The sequence below is a fragment of the Zonotrichia albicollis genome, chromosome 13 (genome assembly GCF_047830755.1).
Source record: "Zonotrichia albicollis isolate bZonAlb1 chromosome 13, bZonAlb1.hap1, whole genome shotgun sequence".
Taxonomy (NCBI): domain Eukaryota; kingdom Metazoa; phylum Chordata; class Aves; order Passeriformes; family Passerellidae; genus Zonotrichia; species Zonotrichia albicollis.
Genome location: NC_133831.1, coordinates 6,833,558 through 6,849,082, shown reverse-complemented (window position 1 = coordinate 6,849,082; position 15,525 = coordinate 6,833,558). Strand labels below are relative to the sequence as shown.

Below are 15,525 nucleotides of genomic sequence, written 5' to 3'. Positions count from 1 at the left end.
TTTCCCTGCACCCAGACTCTGAGCTGATGTTTGGGAACATCAGAGACCCAAGTTCACACCCACTCCTTGTGCCACTGTCCTCCTGCACCTCTGCTGTGCTGCTGGGGCCCTCCCAACCCCAAAACAACCCCCAGCACAGAACAGAGCGGGGTTATTCCAGAAAGGAGGCTCATAACACATGCCCTGAACCTTTTTGTCAGAACAGGCTGAGGGAGAGGCGCAGGTGAGAACCTGGCAGCTCTGCAGGAGCAGCGCCCTGAGCGAGGCGAGGTGCCAGGCTCCCCTCAATGCCCTGAGCGAGGCGAGGTGCCAGGCTCCCTCCTCATCCTCCCTGGGCAGGCTGAGCACGTTTCCTGCGGGGTCCCCGCTGTCCAGCAGCCCCCACCCTGCCGTGCTGTTTTCTTCCTGAGTTGAGAAAGTGAACGGCCTCGGGTACCCCTCGGGAGGCACTGCCGGTCACTGACCCCAGGGAAGCCGAGCATCTGCGGCTTCCTCCGGGCTCCCGCAGCAGAGCAGCGTGGTGGCCATGCACAGACTGCCTGCTGCCAGCCCAAAGGGCTTTGTAAATGAGCAGATAATTGTTGGAAACACACCGTACAAAGGCAGCAGGTGCTGGAGCAGCAGAGCTCTCACACGGCACCATCTCAGCTGCCACAGCATCCCCCTGCCTGGCCAGGAGAGCTCTGCCCAGGGCAGCTGCACAGAGCCTGGCCATGCTACAAAAGGAGTGGAATTCAAGAGGATTCAACCATCTAGCAGCTCTGTTTTCTGTCCTCTCAGTTTAAGGGGTGTGGGCACAGTGTCCAGTGCCTGGCATAAAGAGAATCCTGCAGGCCCCAGGAGGCCACAAGCACCCCTTAGCCCAGGGTAGCAATTCACATCAGCGTGGAGAAATGGGAAAACTGGCACTCAAACAACCCTGTGTCAGTCACCAGGGTAGACAGAGGCACAAAGTCAAGACACCAGCCCCACTGTGCTGTTCCTGGTAGATGCAGTGCATTCCCAGCCCCCCTGCCCCAGCACACTGAAGAGTCTCTGTCAGCAGAGCTCAGAGAAAAGGTGAACAGGGAACTGCTGGGCATTGACCTCCAGTGGGAACAGGAAGGCTGGAGCCTTTCTGCCTACAATAGCAAAAGCATGTGGAACACAGAGGTGCTGTGAGCATCCTTGTCCTGGAGTAACCAGGCAGAGGCCAGGGCAGCAGGGACAGCAGAGCCCACCCCCCTCCCAGTGCAAGGTCAGGCTAGGACAAGTCAGGTCAGATTTAAAAGCCCAAGGAAAAGTTAATTTTGGCTAGCAGGAGGCAGGGCAGTCTTCAAACCCCAAAGAAAAGTTAAACATCCAAGCTCAAAGGGGATGCTGGAAGATGTTTTGATAAAGACTTGCTGTGTAAGGCTTTATCTGAAGGCCATGTACACACACACGTACTCACCACCTTGCTGTGCGCTGTCCTGTAACTGGGGTTGTTTTTCCCCACATTGTCCAGGGCAGAGGTACATCACAGTGCCATTAATCTTTGTGCTGCATTAACCAAAACATTTGGTGTAACCCTGCAGATGCTTCCTGAGAGCTTTCCAGGTACACTGGCTGCAGCCATCAGTAGGATGGGCTCAGAGCACAGGCAGGATCCAACTGCAGCCCTGCCATGGCAGCAGGGCCAGGCCAAAGACCACTGCTCCCATTTGTCCTAGATGTTTGTAAAATTGAGACAAATAACTTTCAGACAAGATTTGCTTTATGAACTAGTTAAATCAGTTAAAGCTATGCAACGTTTGGATACAGATTTGTGATGCCAAATGAAATTGATATTACCTGAGTTACTCTCAAAATTTTAGAAAGCAGGAGTAGCCTGGAATCCACCATCACATGATAAAGTGAGGGCTCTCAGCCTCAAGGAGTCCCCTTGGGTGATGTCCTGACCCCAGGGGAGGGTTCCCCCACTGCAACTCCAGATTCTCCTGAAGCCAACTCAATTCCTTCTCTTCTGTACCAGTATCTTCCATAACAACCACTAAAAAGAAAAAACAAGCTGGCTCACACAGGTGGCCCTAGGTCAGCCAGGTTTTTCACAGCTGAGGGTGCCCAGGGCAGCTGGGTTGGAGCTGGAAGTGCAGCCAGCTGCATTTCTGTGGCACTGGCAAATCCAGGCTGAAAGAACAGCAAACACAACTTTCAGTGCTATTGCAAGAAACTGGGGAGGTTCTTCTGCAGCTCAGGCCACTGAGCAGACACAAGACATGGACCCAACATTTCCCAGGCTTTGTCCAACCCTCCCAGGGAACATGAACTCACTGCAGGTTTGTGAGGGGCTCTCACACGAGGACTGGTTCACCCCCATGGTATCACTCCATTGGAAATTCACAGCACACTGAACACTAGCAGGCATTTCAAGAGCTATTCTTGTGCAGCAGAAGGGCTGGAGGGAGGTGGTGAAGATGCAGTTGGTACGTTTGGTAACACTGAGGAGACTCAGTTTGTGTGCACTGCTTTGCAAATGCCATCAGCCCCACAGCTAGAAATGGATCACAGGACAAAGAGCAGAGGGAGGCTGTGACACTCAGCTGGGCACTGACTTCAGTGCATAAATGAAACAGCTCTTCAGAGAAAAGGGGAAACCACACACAAACAAACACAGCTCCAGCTTATCTGCTCAGCAGCAGCCTCATTCTCATGAGCTTTGTGTCTCCAGAGCTGAGGACAGGACCAAATCTGTAGTGACAAACAGGACTTGTGTGGCTCCCCAAGCAAGCAGCCTGTTAAGAGCTTCCACAACCAGAAAAAAGGTGTGAGAAAAAGAGATTGTACATTTTTCTCTGACTTGTTTCTCAGTGGGGACAGGCAACTGCTCTCAGCTAGGAGCAGCTGCCAGAGAGTATCAGCGGACACAGAGCAGAGGAGCTGGCTTTGTCCTGCTGCTCACTTTGCCACCCTGTGGACCTTCAGAGGACTTCACTGCTGTAACCTGCCTGCTCTGCTCTCGGGAGCCCCACACAATGGTGCTGCAGCTCGCATGCAGAGGAGCTAAACCAGCAGCAGAATCAGAGCTGGAAGTGCGAGCCAAGGCAAACCCAGCCTCCTAAACCCACATGCCCCAAGGCCCCTTCTGACCTCTCAGCTTCTGGCCCAGCAGAGGGGACAGCCTTGCTCTGGAAGATTCAAGGTTGGTTTGCCTTGTGTCTAACCTCAGTTCCCTCATTTTCAGGGCCATGCTCACTGGCAGCCAGGCTCTATCCCCTTCCTTGCCATCCCTCCTCACTGTTTATACTGACAGCTCTCCAGGCTGACCTGCCTCAGCTCCTTTCATGCCTCGGTTGTCACTGCTTGCTCCCAGAGGCAGCCACTGCTCAGTGACAGGGTCAGGGCCACCCCAAACCCCCAACTCCCCAGAATCCAGGCTGGCTCAGGCAGAAGTGCTTGGAACCCTCAGCCAGGCACTGTTCCCTCACAGCCCAGTGGTCCAGCCTCTGTGCACACCCCTGGCAGCTGCCTCTGCAGGATTACACAGGATTTACTTCCACATTTTGTGTCCTCTGCTGCAGTCACAGCCCCCCTCCACCCCAATGCATTCACAGAACCATTAAGGAAATCTCCTCTAAGGTCCAGGACTCTCACTGCATCTCTGCAGCAGCATTTAGCTACACTTCATTAGTTTTTCAACTAGGTTTAAATCCATCTGGCCTGCTCCTGGGAACAGCAAAAGCTGAAAGACAACAGATGTTTTGCTGTCTCAAATTTTCAGACTAGAGATTTCACAAGTAATCCAGCATTATGTGCTCATTGTCTTAACCATATCAAACCAGTTTATTTCTGGCTGCCAGGAACTGCTCTCTCCTGCTCAAACTGAGCACAGCTCAGTTAATTTAGGCACTGAGTGAGGGTTTGCTACACCCTGAGGGAGAAAAACCCACAAGCCACAAAGCACCCTTGATAGGGAGCACACCCAGTGCAGCAGCTCAGGTGAGGGCTGCAGCTGTGTCTAGGGTGGGGAATGGCTGTCACCCACCCTGTGCCTACCACAGGGACAGGGACACAGACTGTGAGGGTGCAGAAGCCTGGGGATGCCTCTTTGTGGGGAGTGCAGCACCAGATCATTATCCAGGCAAGATAGAGTGGGCAGCTCCTCCAGGAACATCTTCAAAGGCTTATGCAGGATATATCTGGGGCAACAACTGACCTCCTCTCAAATGATTTTATTATTTTACCACTGTCCCACCCATTCTCCAAGTCTCCAGCAAACTGAAGATATGGCAGAAAAACAAGCCTGGAAAAGAATTTGTTCAAATCAAAACCAGCACCAGGTTTAAGTGGATTCCACAGGTAACACCAGCAAACCAAGTCCAGCATCAGTCTGATCTGCCATGGCAAGATCAAGCATTACCTGCTACAGCTGCTGGTCCCAAGTGATGTGTGCTGGCCCTGCCCACACTGCTCACAGTGCCCTGCCAGGTGCAGGCAGCAAAGGACAAAGAGTGACAAGCTCCAGAGTGGCAGCTGCTCCCACAGAGCACATTTCAAGCCAAGTTAAACCTGAGCCAAGACTGGGCAGCAACTCCACCATGAGTCTCAGGCAGGATTCAAGGAGCCCAACTTCCCAAATAACTACAGAATTCCCCACTTCAAGATGTCCATGGCCTTTTTGTTACCAGCTTTTCATAAGCAAACAAACTCCAAACTATTCAAGGCACTTTACCTGCTGAAGAACACAGCTGGGCAAGGAAGTGAGTTCAGCACCTTTTCCCCCTCATATCCCAATACCCTCATCACTTTTCAATAAAAAATAGGCAAGAACACACCCTGTGCTTTAGAGGATATATACAAATGTAGATATAAATGCCTCCAAGTTTTATTGCAGTAACAGCCCTTACCCATATCAGAAATTAAAGGGAACACAATGAAATAATACAAGAGGAGTTGCACTGGAGTGAGAATGCAAAGTTGAATACAGGAATTAAACTGATTTAACTTTGCATCCAAAAGCAGTGAAGAAGTTTACATTTTGCATAAGTTTTTGCTAAATATATTTATACCTGAACAGACTTACTCTTCCCCCATGATCTGGCAGCAGGGCAGAGGGGAAGGAGGAATTAAATCTTGAATTTAAACCATCTGAATTCAGCATCATGAAATTTAGTCTGCAACTCCACTGAGGTAATTGCTCATCCACATCATCTTACAGTCCTCCACTTTGTCCACCAAGGAGATTGCACAATATATTCTTCATAGGGAAATATTTACAAAGAAAATTTAAAATATTGAAGCAAATTTAACAATAGATCTTTCCTAAAAATCTGCTAATGCATATCTAGCAATTTTTGTTTGAGATCCTACACTCAGTGTAATTAAAACAGCATTTGAAACATTCCAACAGGAATCACATTGCACAGAAGAAGCAATTTGCTTCCCTAACATTTTTGCACACCCGCTCGGAGCCTGTGCCTTTAGTGCACAAGTCCACAATGCCAAGCCTCTACATAGGTACCTAATAAATGCTATGGAACAGAGTTCTTTGGAATGAGGACAAGCATCCCAGTCCCTGGGCTGTAATGATGTAAGGCTCCCTGCAGCTTTATTTGCTTGCTCAGTGAAAGCCAGAGGAAGTGCCATTGCTTTCCACGCCTGCTCTGGAGTTGGTGTCTGCTTCTCCCAGGTGTCCACTGCAGTTTCAGACGAGCAGATTTTGGTGACAAATCAGTTACGGGTCAGCCCGGGCCCTTCTGGAAGGAGGGAGGCAAAGAAAGTCTTGAAGAAAACCCACACCGTGCTCACGAGCGAAGGGCTGGCCTGCTGCAGCTCTTGGAAAGCCTGTCCCTCATCAGGAGGTGCCTCAGACTCATTTGTTCTGCCCCCATTCTCCCCCTGTCAAAAGAAAAGATATTTGGTAAAGAAGAATAATCAGAAATGCATTAGAAAAATCTGGCATCAAACTGTGGTTTTGTTGCCAAAAATGCCACTGTTTAAATATAAAAGTTTTCAAGTAGCCCCAGATACAAAGTCAAAAGCCCAAGCTGCACATGGCCACTACAGATTACCTCACACTGGTGTCCAGGAGCACTGTCCAGGACAGCCATCAAGCACCAGATCAGGTGAATTGTGTATTTCCAGTTAATTAACTTTCATTGGCATCAGAATTGTCAGCTTGACATGAAAGACTCAAGCTGCTTATAGACACAAATCCTACAGAGGTGTAGCCTGAACCCTGCCCTCAGTTACAACCTGTAACAGACCACTTCCCACTATAACTTCCTAAAGGACAGAAGCTGCTAAAAGATCACCAAAATATTTCAGGTTAACCAAGGAATTTACTACAGGAGGACTCAGGTGACAATTATTCTCCATACTGTCTTACAGAAGTTTCAAGAAAAGATTTTTTTCTACTACAAAATTTTCCACTACAATTATTAAACCAAAAGCAAAAACTTCCCAGGGTTTCATGGTTTAAAAATACAGCAAGACAATACCTGAAAATTATTGTTCTGGTCCTGGTTTAGAGCAGCTTGAGGAGGAACATTGCCTGGGAAGGGCTGAACTGGTCTTCGCCTAAAAGGGAACCGTCCAGCATGGTGCCTGGGAAAAGCAACAAATTAATTAATTAATTAATGCTGTTTCAACATTACTCATCCTGTTACACAACAGCTGCACATCTGACTGCTCAGTGCTGCTGGCAACCACCAACAGTAAAATTTAAGGACTTTCAGTGGAACAATGAACCTTCAACTCTCCAAGTCTACATAGATGTTGGAAAAGCTGCTCCATTTTAACTCTTAGATCTACAATTCAGACACCTACATCATTTGTTCCACAGGTAATCCAAGAATTGAAGAGGACAGATGATTTTTCTCAGATGAGACATCCCAAGCATAGCAGCTGAGGGTCCGTTATCTCTGTGTTTTTATCCTAATTATATTCCCCCACACAGAGAGCATCAAAGGCAGTTCAGGACACTCCACTCAGTTCAGCTTGGTCTGCTCTCCAGAGGGACAACAAGCAGAAGAACTGCATGGATGCAGCAAGTGTGAGACACCTTCCCAGATTTCAACCACTAATTCGCCAACAATAAACTGTAATTTCCCACACTGAACCTAGAGGTTTGTCTGCTCCATGCTGCTGAGTCACTGGAGCTTTACAACAGGGGCTACTTTGGTTTCAAGTGGTTTTTGAAATAGAAAGACAGCCACATCAGAAACTGCAAAACCCCAGTGAGATCAGCCACATTCTTAATTTAATCCAGACAAAGGCTTAATTATCATTTCTCTAAATATTGAGTTATAGAATGTAGAGGAGTGGTTTGCCCTTTCCAGGTCCAAGAGTCCTATGAAGCTCAACCACCAGGAAGCTCCCTAAGCACAGAACTCAGTACTTCAGTGAAACCCTTCTGAACAGCAAATATTAACACATCCACTTACAGATACATCAGAACAGTGCCACCCATGACGAGGAGGAGTCTGCTGATGCTGGAGTAGAAATAGACCATGTTGACAAAAACATATAACAGTGTTGCTGAGTAGAGCCAGTCCAACCAGTCTCGATTGCCACCCTCCTCATCTTCCTCCATGAGGGGCCCCCCTTGGGCATTCATCCTCAAGTTCTGGTCAGCCACTGCATTAACCTGAGCAGCAACATTCTGGTTTCCAGGCTGGTTTTGGGCAGGAAATGGGTCTGGGAGAGGAGCTGGAGGTGTCACTGGTATCTCCTGAGAATGCCGTGCATGGGATGGGTCAGCAGATGCAGCACTGGAAGCCAAGCTGGAAGCAGAGAACAAAGCACAGAATGAGGCTCAGTCAAACCCTCTCACTCCACACAGGCCTTGTGTGTGAAAGTCTGTCCATCTTTAGCAACAGAGTCAGATCACATGCAAGTAGAAAGCATTAAGTTTAGAGGCTACAGAAGCATTATAAACAAGCTTTAGTTTTACCCATAACAATTGTATAGTGACTTCAACAAATCAAACCAGGCACCCTCCCCTTTATCAACAGTAATGTCAATACTTCACAAAAACAATTTAGAGCAATCTGCAGGTAGTCTAAAAGCCTTCAGCTTGACCTACCACTGATGTCCAGTCAATGCTGTAGTCACTTTGAGCAGTCAAGAAAAAAAAAAAAAATAAAGGCTCCTCAGCAGGATCAGATTTACTCCAGAGCCACCTGCCCTCCCAGTGAACAGCCAGATAGAAAATGGACAAGATTCAGAACCACTGGCCTGAACAGCAGCAGAGTTAGGGGTGCAACTCCACAACATTCAGCACAAGCTGTGATGAAAAAGTCTCCAAGCACCAAAAGAGGAAGAATTGCCAGGAGCTCTCAAATTCCTTGTATTACAGTTTCTAGTTCCTACTGGCAGCTTAGAATAGAACACTTACTATTGCATGTAGTACTGTCTTGCATAAATCTGCTGGAGCCAGGACATCTGAAGCATGCTGTAGGTTGTGTAAGCAGAGAAGCCAGGAGCCACACTCTGGAAGGGATGCTGAGTTGTTTCCAGCCTTGGTCAAAATTTGAACACATTCATTAGCAAACACAGGGCTAACAGCAAAAGCAATTTATTACACAACAATGTTAATAGTTTCTGCCATTTTCTGCACCCAAATACAAAATTACTTCTTCCTTCTAGACACGTCTTTATCCACATGGACAAAGGAAAGACCTTTCTTCCTAATTAACAGAGCAGTGCACTTTCCTTTAGAGGCCACATCCTTGGAAGTGTTCCAGGCCAGGTTGGACAAAGCAACCTGATCCAGTGGAAAGTGTCCCTCATGGCAGAGGGTTGGATTAGATGGCCTTTAAAGGTTCCTTCCAATCCAAATTACTGCATGTCTACTAAAGCTTTTATATAAAGCCTCATCACATGTGGCCCATGTTCTGTGGATTTATGGCAGTATACGTCGCATAAGGAGCTGGCATCCAACACAAACACACATCTTAAAAATGTACATAAAATTATATTTACCCATTACTGGCTTCTGCTGACAACTGGACACCTGAAGAGCTCCTCGACCTTGCACCATTTGAGGAAGACACATTTGATTCCTGCCTGGATTCTGATGGTGACTTGGGCTGATCAGCTTTAACCTACAGACAGCAGGGCAGCCAGTGAGGTTTACTCAGGACATCACACACACTTTGTGCAAAAAGGCTGCACCCCACAAAGCATGCCTTTGTTTTAACACTTATTCCTGCACAGCACCTCTCAGTGCTGCCCCTGCCCTTGGGCACCACTCCACAAGCACCTCTTTCAGTATTCTAAACCTCCTGGAACCAAATGACTGGGATGCAAAACTGATTTGATGATACTCCTCCCTTTCACAAGATCTACACTGTATTTGTTACTTCTTATACATGCATTATGTCCATCTGGCTATAAAAATATAAAATACAAAAGACACTTTGGCTTTTTCCTATGGCACATTTGTGCTGCTTGCACAAACTGCTGCACACAGTTTGGGAGCTGTCCTGTGGTGATATATCTGACACCCAGCCAAAGCTGGCTGACATCTAGCAACCAGCAGGCATGGGTAGGGTTAGCTCACAGTGCCCTTAATGGGCAACAGGAACACAGCTCTAGAAACCTTTGCCCAGCCACTGTAAAGAAAAAAATGGGTTTCAGCCATTTGTACTTGAGAGCAGTCCGGACTGAGCTCAAGCACTAAGGCTGAGCCTGCAGAGAGGAAGCCAGAGATGAGTCATTCATGGGAGTTGAAGTGTCTGCAGTTCTTCCCTCGCCACACACACCACAACCACTTCCCTCTGCTTCTGACCACAAGCTCAGTTTGCCCAAGTTTGCCTGGGACACAGCAAATCATAATCTATTTAATAAAACTGAATCTGCCAGAAGGCATTTCTGCCCTGAGCAGCATATCACAACTAGATCTTTTTTAACAGACACCATGAGAACCTTTACTGATGAACTGCAGAGGCAATATTTTTACTCAGCTTAATTCAAATACATTCTCACATTCCCAAACAAATTATCACAAAGTAATACTGCTGTTGCACTAATAGGGAAAAGGGAACTGCAGTAAAAGGAAAGTTAAAAATGGTTATCCAACACTTCTTGTTTTCAGTTACAAGCCCAAGATCCAGAGTTAAGTTTAATTACCTCTGATTTGGTTCCTTGCCTATTTGCAGGAGTCTTGAAGTTGTATACCAAATGAAGAGCATGCAGCTCCCCATGCTGAAATATAAGAAAAGATCCATTAAAAAAAAATCCCTTCTCTAGATATATTTCAGCACATCATAAAAGATACTTTTTTTATACCTTTGGCAACAATTCTCCCAGACAGTGATGATCAAGCAGCAGCTTCCCAGAATAAATCAGCTTTTGGTCCTCTTCAGGCTTCGAAGAAAGAAAACAAGGAATAGGATTACTCGCTCAGCCAAGCATTAACCAACACAGCTTAGAGCTGGTGGAGAAAGGCACAGAGCTTGGAGCATCCCACATACCAAGGTGCACCTCTAAATTCAGCTGAAATTATGAGCACAACTGAATGCCCAAGTGGGATATGATCAAGGTGCAAACCTGCATAAGAACCCAAAGTCCCTTGGGCAAAGAATTTGGTTATGTGTTATATCTCTCACAGCCCTGAAAAAAAAATTTGTACTTCTTAAAAACAGAAGTTTGGTGTTCTGTCTAATCTGATCAGCACCAGAGGTGGTGTCAAGTGAATCTGTTACACCCCATCCAACGGGACCCAGCTGCTCTTTATCAGGAGCTGGTGGAGCACATGGAGCCTGTTCCTGGGTGATCACCACACTGCCAGGGAAAGCATGGGAACCAGGCCTGGCACCAAGCAACTAGTGACAGGGCAAGGGGAAACAGCATTATAGTTGCAGGGCATACTCCAGTTGGATATTAAGGAAAATTTCTTCACAGAAGGAATAGCTAAACATCGAAATGGGCTACCTTGGGAAATGGAGTCACTATCCCTGGAACTCTTGAAAAATGAATATAGACATGTCATATATCTAGATATAGCCACACTATATCTAAGTGCGGCTTAGATATAGTGGCATTTGCTCAAGGTTGAACTTGGAGATCTCTCCCAAGTTTATCGGCTCTGCGAAGGCCACGCACCGTCCCATGGGAGCAGCGGGGCTCGGAGCGCAGCTGCTGCAGCAGCGCTCCCGCCTCGGCTCCCGTGCCCCGGGGGGCAGGCACACACCGGCACCGCAGCCCCTCACAGCCCCGTGTCCGGGGGGCAGGCACACACCGGCACCGCAGCCCCTCACAGCTCCCGTGCCCCGGGGGGCAGGCACACACCGGCACCGCAGCCCCTCACAGCCCCGTGTCCGGGGGGCAGGCACACACCGGCACCGCAGCCCCTCACAGCTCCCGTGCCCCGGGGGGCAGGCACACACCGGCACCGCAGCCCCTCACAGCTCCCGTGCCCCGGGGGGCAGGCACACACCGGCACCGCAGCCCCTCACAGCTCCCGTGCCCCGGGGGGCAGGCACACACCGGCACCGCAGCCCCTCACAGCTCCCGTGCCCCGGGGGGCAGGCACACACCGGCACCGCAGCCCCTCACAGCTCCCGTGCCCCGGGGGGCAGGCACACACCGGCACCGCAGCCCCTCACAGCTCCCGTGCCCCGGGGGGCAGGCACACACCGGCACCGCAGCCCCTCACAGCTCCCGTGCCCCGGGGGGCAGGCACACACCGGCACCGCAGCCCCTCACAGCTCCCGTGCCCCGGGGGGCAGGCACACACCGGCACCGCAGCCCCTCACAGCTCCCGTGCCCCAGGTAGGGCCCTGCCCACCCAGCTGGGTGCGGTACCCGGGCGCGGCTGCAGTGCCGCGGGCTCTGCCGTCCCCGCACACCTGCGGGCCGCGCCGTGCCGGGAGGCCGGTTAGTTAATCATTAACCGCGACCGGCCACAAACCTGTCCCGAAATAGCCCAAGCGCGCCCCAAGCGCGGCTGACGCAACCGGGACCAGGACACCCCGGGAGGGGGGTGGGGGGGAAGCAGGTACCGGTCCCGGAGGCCCGCGATAGCTCCGCCGCTGCCCCGCGGGGAGCAGCCAGCCAGCCCGCACCACCCACCCACCCAGCCGGGCTGCGCGCAGGGACCCCCGGCGGAGCTGCGGCGAGCGCGGACTACGCACTCACCGGCGCGTCGGGCAGGAGGCGGCGCAGCTCGGTCTTGAGGCGGCGCACGGTCCAGGCAGGCTGGGCGCTGAGACGGAGGTCGCGATGCCGCTGCGCGGGGCTCCGGACCAGCAGCGACAGCGGCTGCTCCATGGCGGGCGCGGGGCGGGCGGTGATTGCAAAACCTCCCCGGCCAGATCTTTATAGGGGCCCGCCCCGCCGCAGGGCCGCGGTGGCTGCGGCTGATTGGTCGCGATGCGGGCGGGGGCGGGGGCTGACACGTGGGCCAATGGGACGGAGCCTCGCGTGCAGCGCCGTGAGGATACGGAGGCGCTGATTGGGTGGTGCCGGGTGAGGGGCGGGGCTATGCGGTCACCACAACGACCGTGAGCCGCCCCGCCCTGCCCGGTCCCTGAGGGGCGGAGGCCATGGCTTGGCCGGTGCCGCTCTCCTGCGTCCCTCCACCACATCAACACCGGCACCAACGCCCCTCTTAGCGATCCCTTGTTTCGTCTTCCCTCTCCCCTCGCCCGCTGGAGCAGCACAGCTCTGTGGAGCCCCGCATGTGCTGCATCCACAGCCTGATCCGGGTGAAACATCCCCTTTTTCCCTATGGTTATTTCACCCGGTCTGTGTAGCTACCTCAGCCGGTTTGCTGCGGGCTTTGTGGGTACACGACAAACCATATTTCTGGCTGGAGCCAAAAGAAGTGTGCAGACATGCTGGGGAAAGTTAATAATTCATGACATTTTGCTAAAAAAAAAATAAAAAGTCATAAAAATGTGGACCAGCAGCTTCTGAGCGCTCCTCCTCTTGCCCATCTTCCCGTAAAAAGCCCGTAGTAATGATCCCGATGCACCAGGAGGGGGTTTTCGCGTCCTTCCAAACAAAGCTGTAGGAACGTCGGGTTTATCTCGGCGCCAGGTATTTACTGTGCGTGCTTCAGGAGCTGCTCCTTGGTGTTCCTTGGCAGCCAGACCTGTTGCCCAAAGGCACGGATGAGTGTGCAGCCAAGAGGAGATTTTGCAAGCAGGAAAGCCGCTCTGCCACGGGGATGCATCACCCCGCGGCTCCCGGGTCAGAGCCGAGCCGGGGGCAGCGCTGCCCTGGGAGCCGAGAGCACAGAACCGCGCAGAACTGAGCTGAGCCTGGCTCTGGCCGGGTGAAGCCCCCGCAGCTGCCTGGGTACTCCTTGTGAGGGTGGAGAGTTCCATCAGAGCCCATTCCCCTCTCGTATCCACCCCACAACAAGGATGAGGATGCGCTCCTGCCTGCTTTGTCCCTGCTGTCCCTGCGGCGGCTCAATGCCCAGGTGGGCTTTGCCTCCCTGACTCCTGCTCTGTGTCCCAGCAGCCCGAGGAGACACGGCCAGAGCTGTTTGCTGCTCTTACTCCATCAGCACAGATCGTGATCCCCATCCCTCAGCTCCTGCTGACAAACGCAGTGTCCAGGGCCACCCTTGACATTGCCAAAGTCAAGGCGACTTTGCTGCTCGCTTGGCTGCAGCCTTTGTTCAGAGCACCAAGCGAGTTCCCGTGGGTGGCAGGGCCAGGGTAAGGCTGTGCAGGTGTTGGAGTGAAACCAGGATCAGGCACTGTGTGTTTTATCTGGGACTCCCTGTGCTGTTGCTGGCCCATGGACCAGCTGTGCAGCTGTAGCCACAGCGCCGATCCTGCCTCGAGCTCAGGCTCCTGTGCTCCTCCTTCATCACAGACAAGAGGGGCAGAACTCAGCTGAGTTCTGCTCATTCCATGTCTGAGCCATTGCTGGGGAAAATGCCTGCTCACTGGACAAACCTAAATCCAGCACTGCCCGGGCTTGAAGCAGGGGCTGGAGGAACAACCTCCTGAGGCACCTGAGTGCTGAACCTCAGCACCCCCCTCCATGTCTGGGGGTGCTGGACCCACCAGAGAGCCAGGCCCTCGCTGCCCTCACCCACAGCAGCCAAGAACTGGTGGATTTGGAGTCAGGGGACACATCTGGACATCAGGTAGCACATGCTCCAGCTCCAGAGGCTGATTCAGAGCTCCTGGGACCGAGGCAAAACAAACACTTCCCTGATAGTGTCTGCTTAGCTTAGCTCACTCTGTGGCAGCAGATAAGGGGTCACAGCACGAACCAGAAGGTGTGACCAGCACATCACCCCACTGTCCTGCTGAACAATTAACTCCAATTTACCAAAATTGGAGATGAAGGGCTGCAAGCTGCTTTTGTCACCTGCGTAAATATTAACCATGGATTAAATCAGGATTATCTCTCTGAACTTAACACAATTACTCTGTTAAAAAAAAAAAAAAAACAAAAAACAAAACAAACAAAACAACAAAGTAAACTGGGGGGGCTGAGTGGGTATTGCTGATGAGTTCACAGCTCTGTTTGTGGTCAGGCTGGTTTTCATGGCATGGCAATCTCCTGGCACAGCAGGAACAGCCAGAGGAGAATTTGCCAGCACATGAGATGCCCCATGGTCTCACAGCCTGGTGTGCTCCTTTGCTCACCCAGGCACAGTGACATAAGGGACAAGCCTGAGAGCAGCTAACACAGGCCTGGTGCTGCAGGGATGCCGGGGTGTGATGCAATTTTGTCCTGACCAGAAGTTGCTCCCTGGGCCAGGACAGAGCAAGGATCAAAGGGCAGCAGAATCCAGACAAGCCAAGCTGATTGTCTGGGCTTGGTTCGATATGTTTATTCTGTCAGAAGCACTGTGCTCATTGGGTGTCTGGCTTTAAAAACAGTTTCATGGTGCTGCTGTCATGGCCCCTTTGGCTCCAAAATTCCTCAGAGTCTGGTTTTGTTCAGGCTCTGGGGCTGGTGACCCTGGTGCTGGCAGGAGGGAGCTCACAGTGTGCTCTGGCATCGCTGGCAGAGCTGCCCTGCAGTGGGGTCTGCAGGGAGGGGGTTCTCTGGCTGTCCCCGAGTGTCTCTGTGCCCGAGAAGAGCCAGTGCTGCCAGAGACATCCCACGGGCATCACCTGTGGGCACAGCCTGGCAGCACCGAGGAGATGTGCTGTGCCTGCACATCCTGGCAGCCTGGTGTGGGACAGGCACGCCGAGGCTTTGCAGCACACCCGGTGAACTCGGTCAGTTTCCCTCCCCTCGCTCAGCTGTTCCACTGCTCACTAAGGCAAATCATCCACAAAACAATGAACCTTCCGTGGCCCACGCTGCTCTGGAGCAACATGAAACTTCCCTGCCAGACAAGGGAGAAAAGCCAGAACGAACCAGGAGGTGGGGAATGAGGGACACAGCTGGAAAACATGCCCTGCTACCAGGGTTGCCTGTGCCAAAGGCCACCAAATCTGTGGCATGGGAAGCCCTCTGCCAGCCTGGAGGAATGCAGGGATATTCCCGGGCTGGGCCGAGGCTTCCACCGGTGACACTCGCGGGGATTCCGTGAGGATGCTGGCCGCCTGCCCGAGCTCGGCGTCCCTAGAGAGGGGCCGC

At 51.7% G+C, this 15,525-nt stretch overlaps 1 protein-coding gene across 1 annotated transcript; it reads right to left on the bottom strand.

Annotated features, from left to right (window-relative positions):
* Positions 1–4,795: 4,795 nt before the first annotated feature.
* Positions 4,796–12,282, bottom strand: HERPUD1 (homocysteine inducible ER protein with ubiquitin like domain 1). The gene is made up of 8 exons (XM_005489907.4): positions 12,103–12,282; positions 10,252–10,329; positions 10,093–10,167; positions 8,944–9,065; positions 8,357–8,479; positions 7,404–7,742; positions 6,459–6,564; positions 4,796–5,856 (listed from the first exon to the last, which is right to left on the bottom strand). Exons 1-8 carry the CDS (start codon positions 12,232–12,234, stop codon positions 5,689–5,691), a joined length of 1,143 nt encoding a protein of 380 aa, XP_005489964.1. The 5' UTR covers positions 12,235–12,282; the 3' UTR covers positions 4,796–5,688.
* Between the last annotated feature and the right edge of the window lie 3,243 nt (positions 12,283–15,525).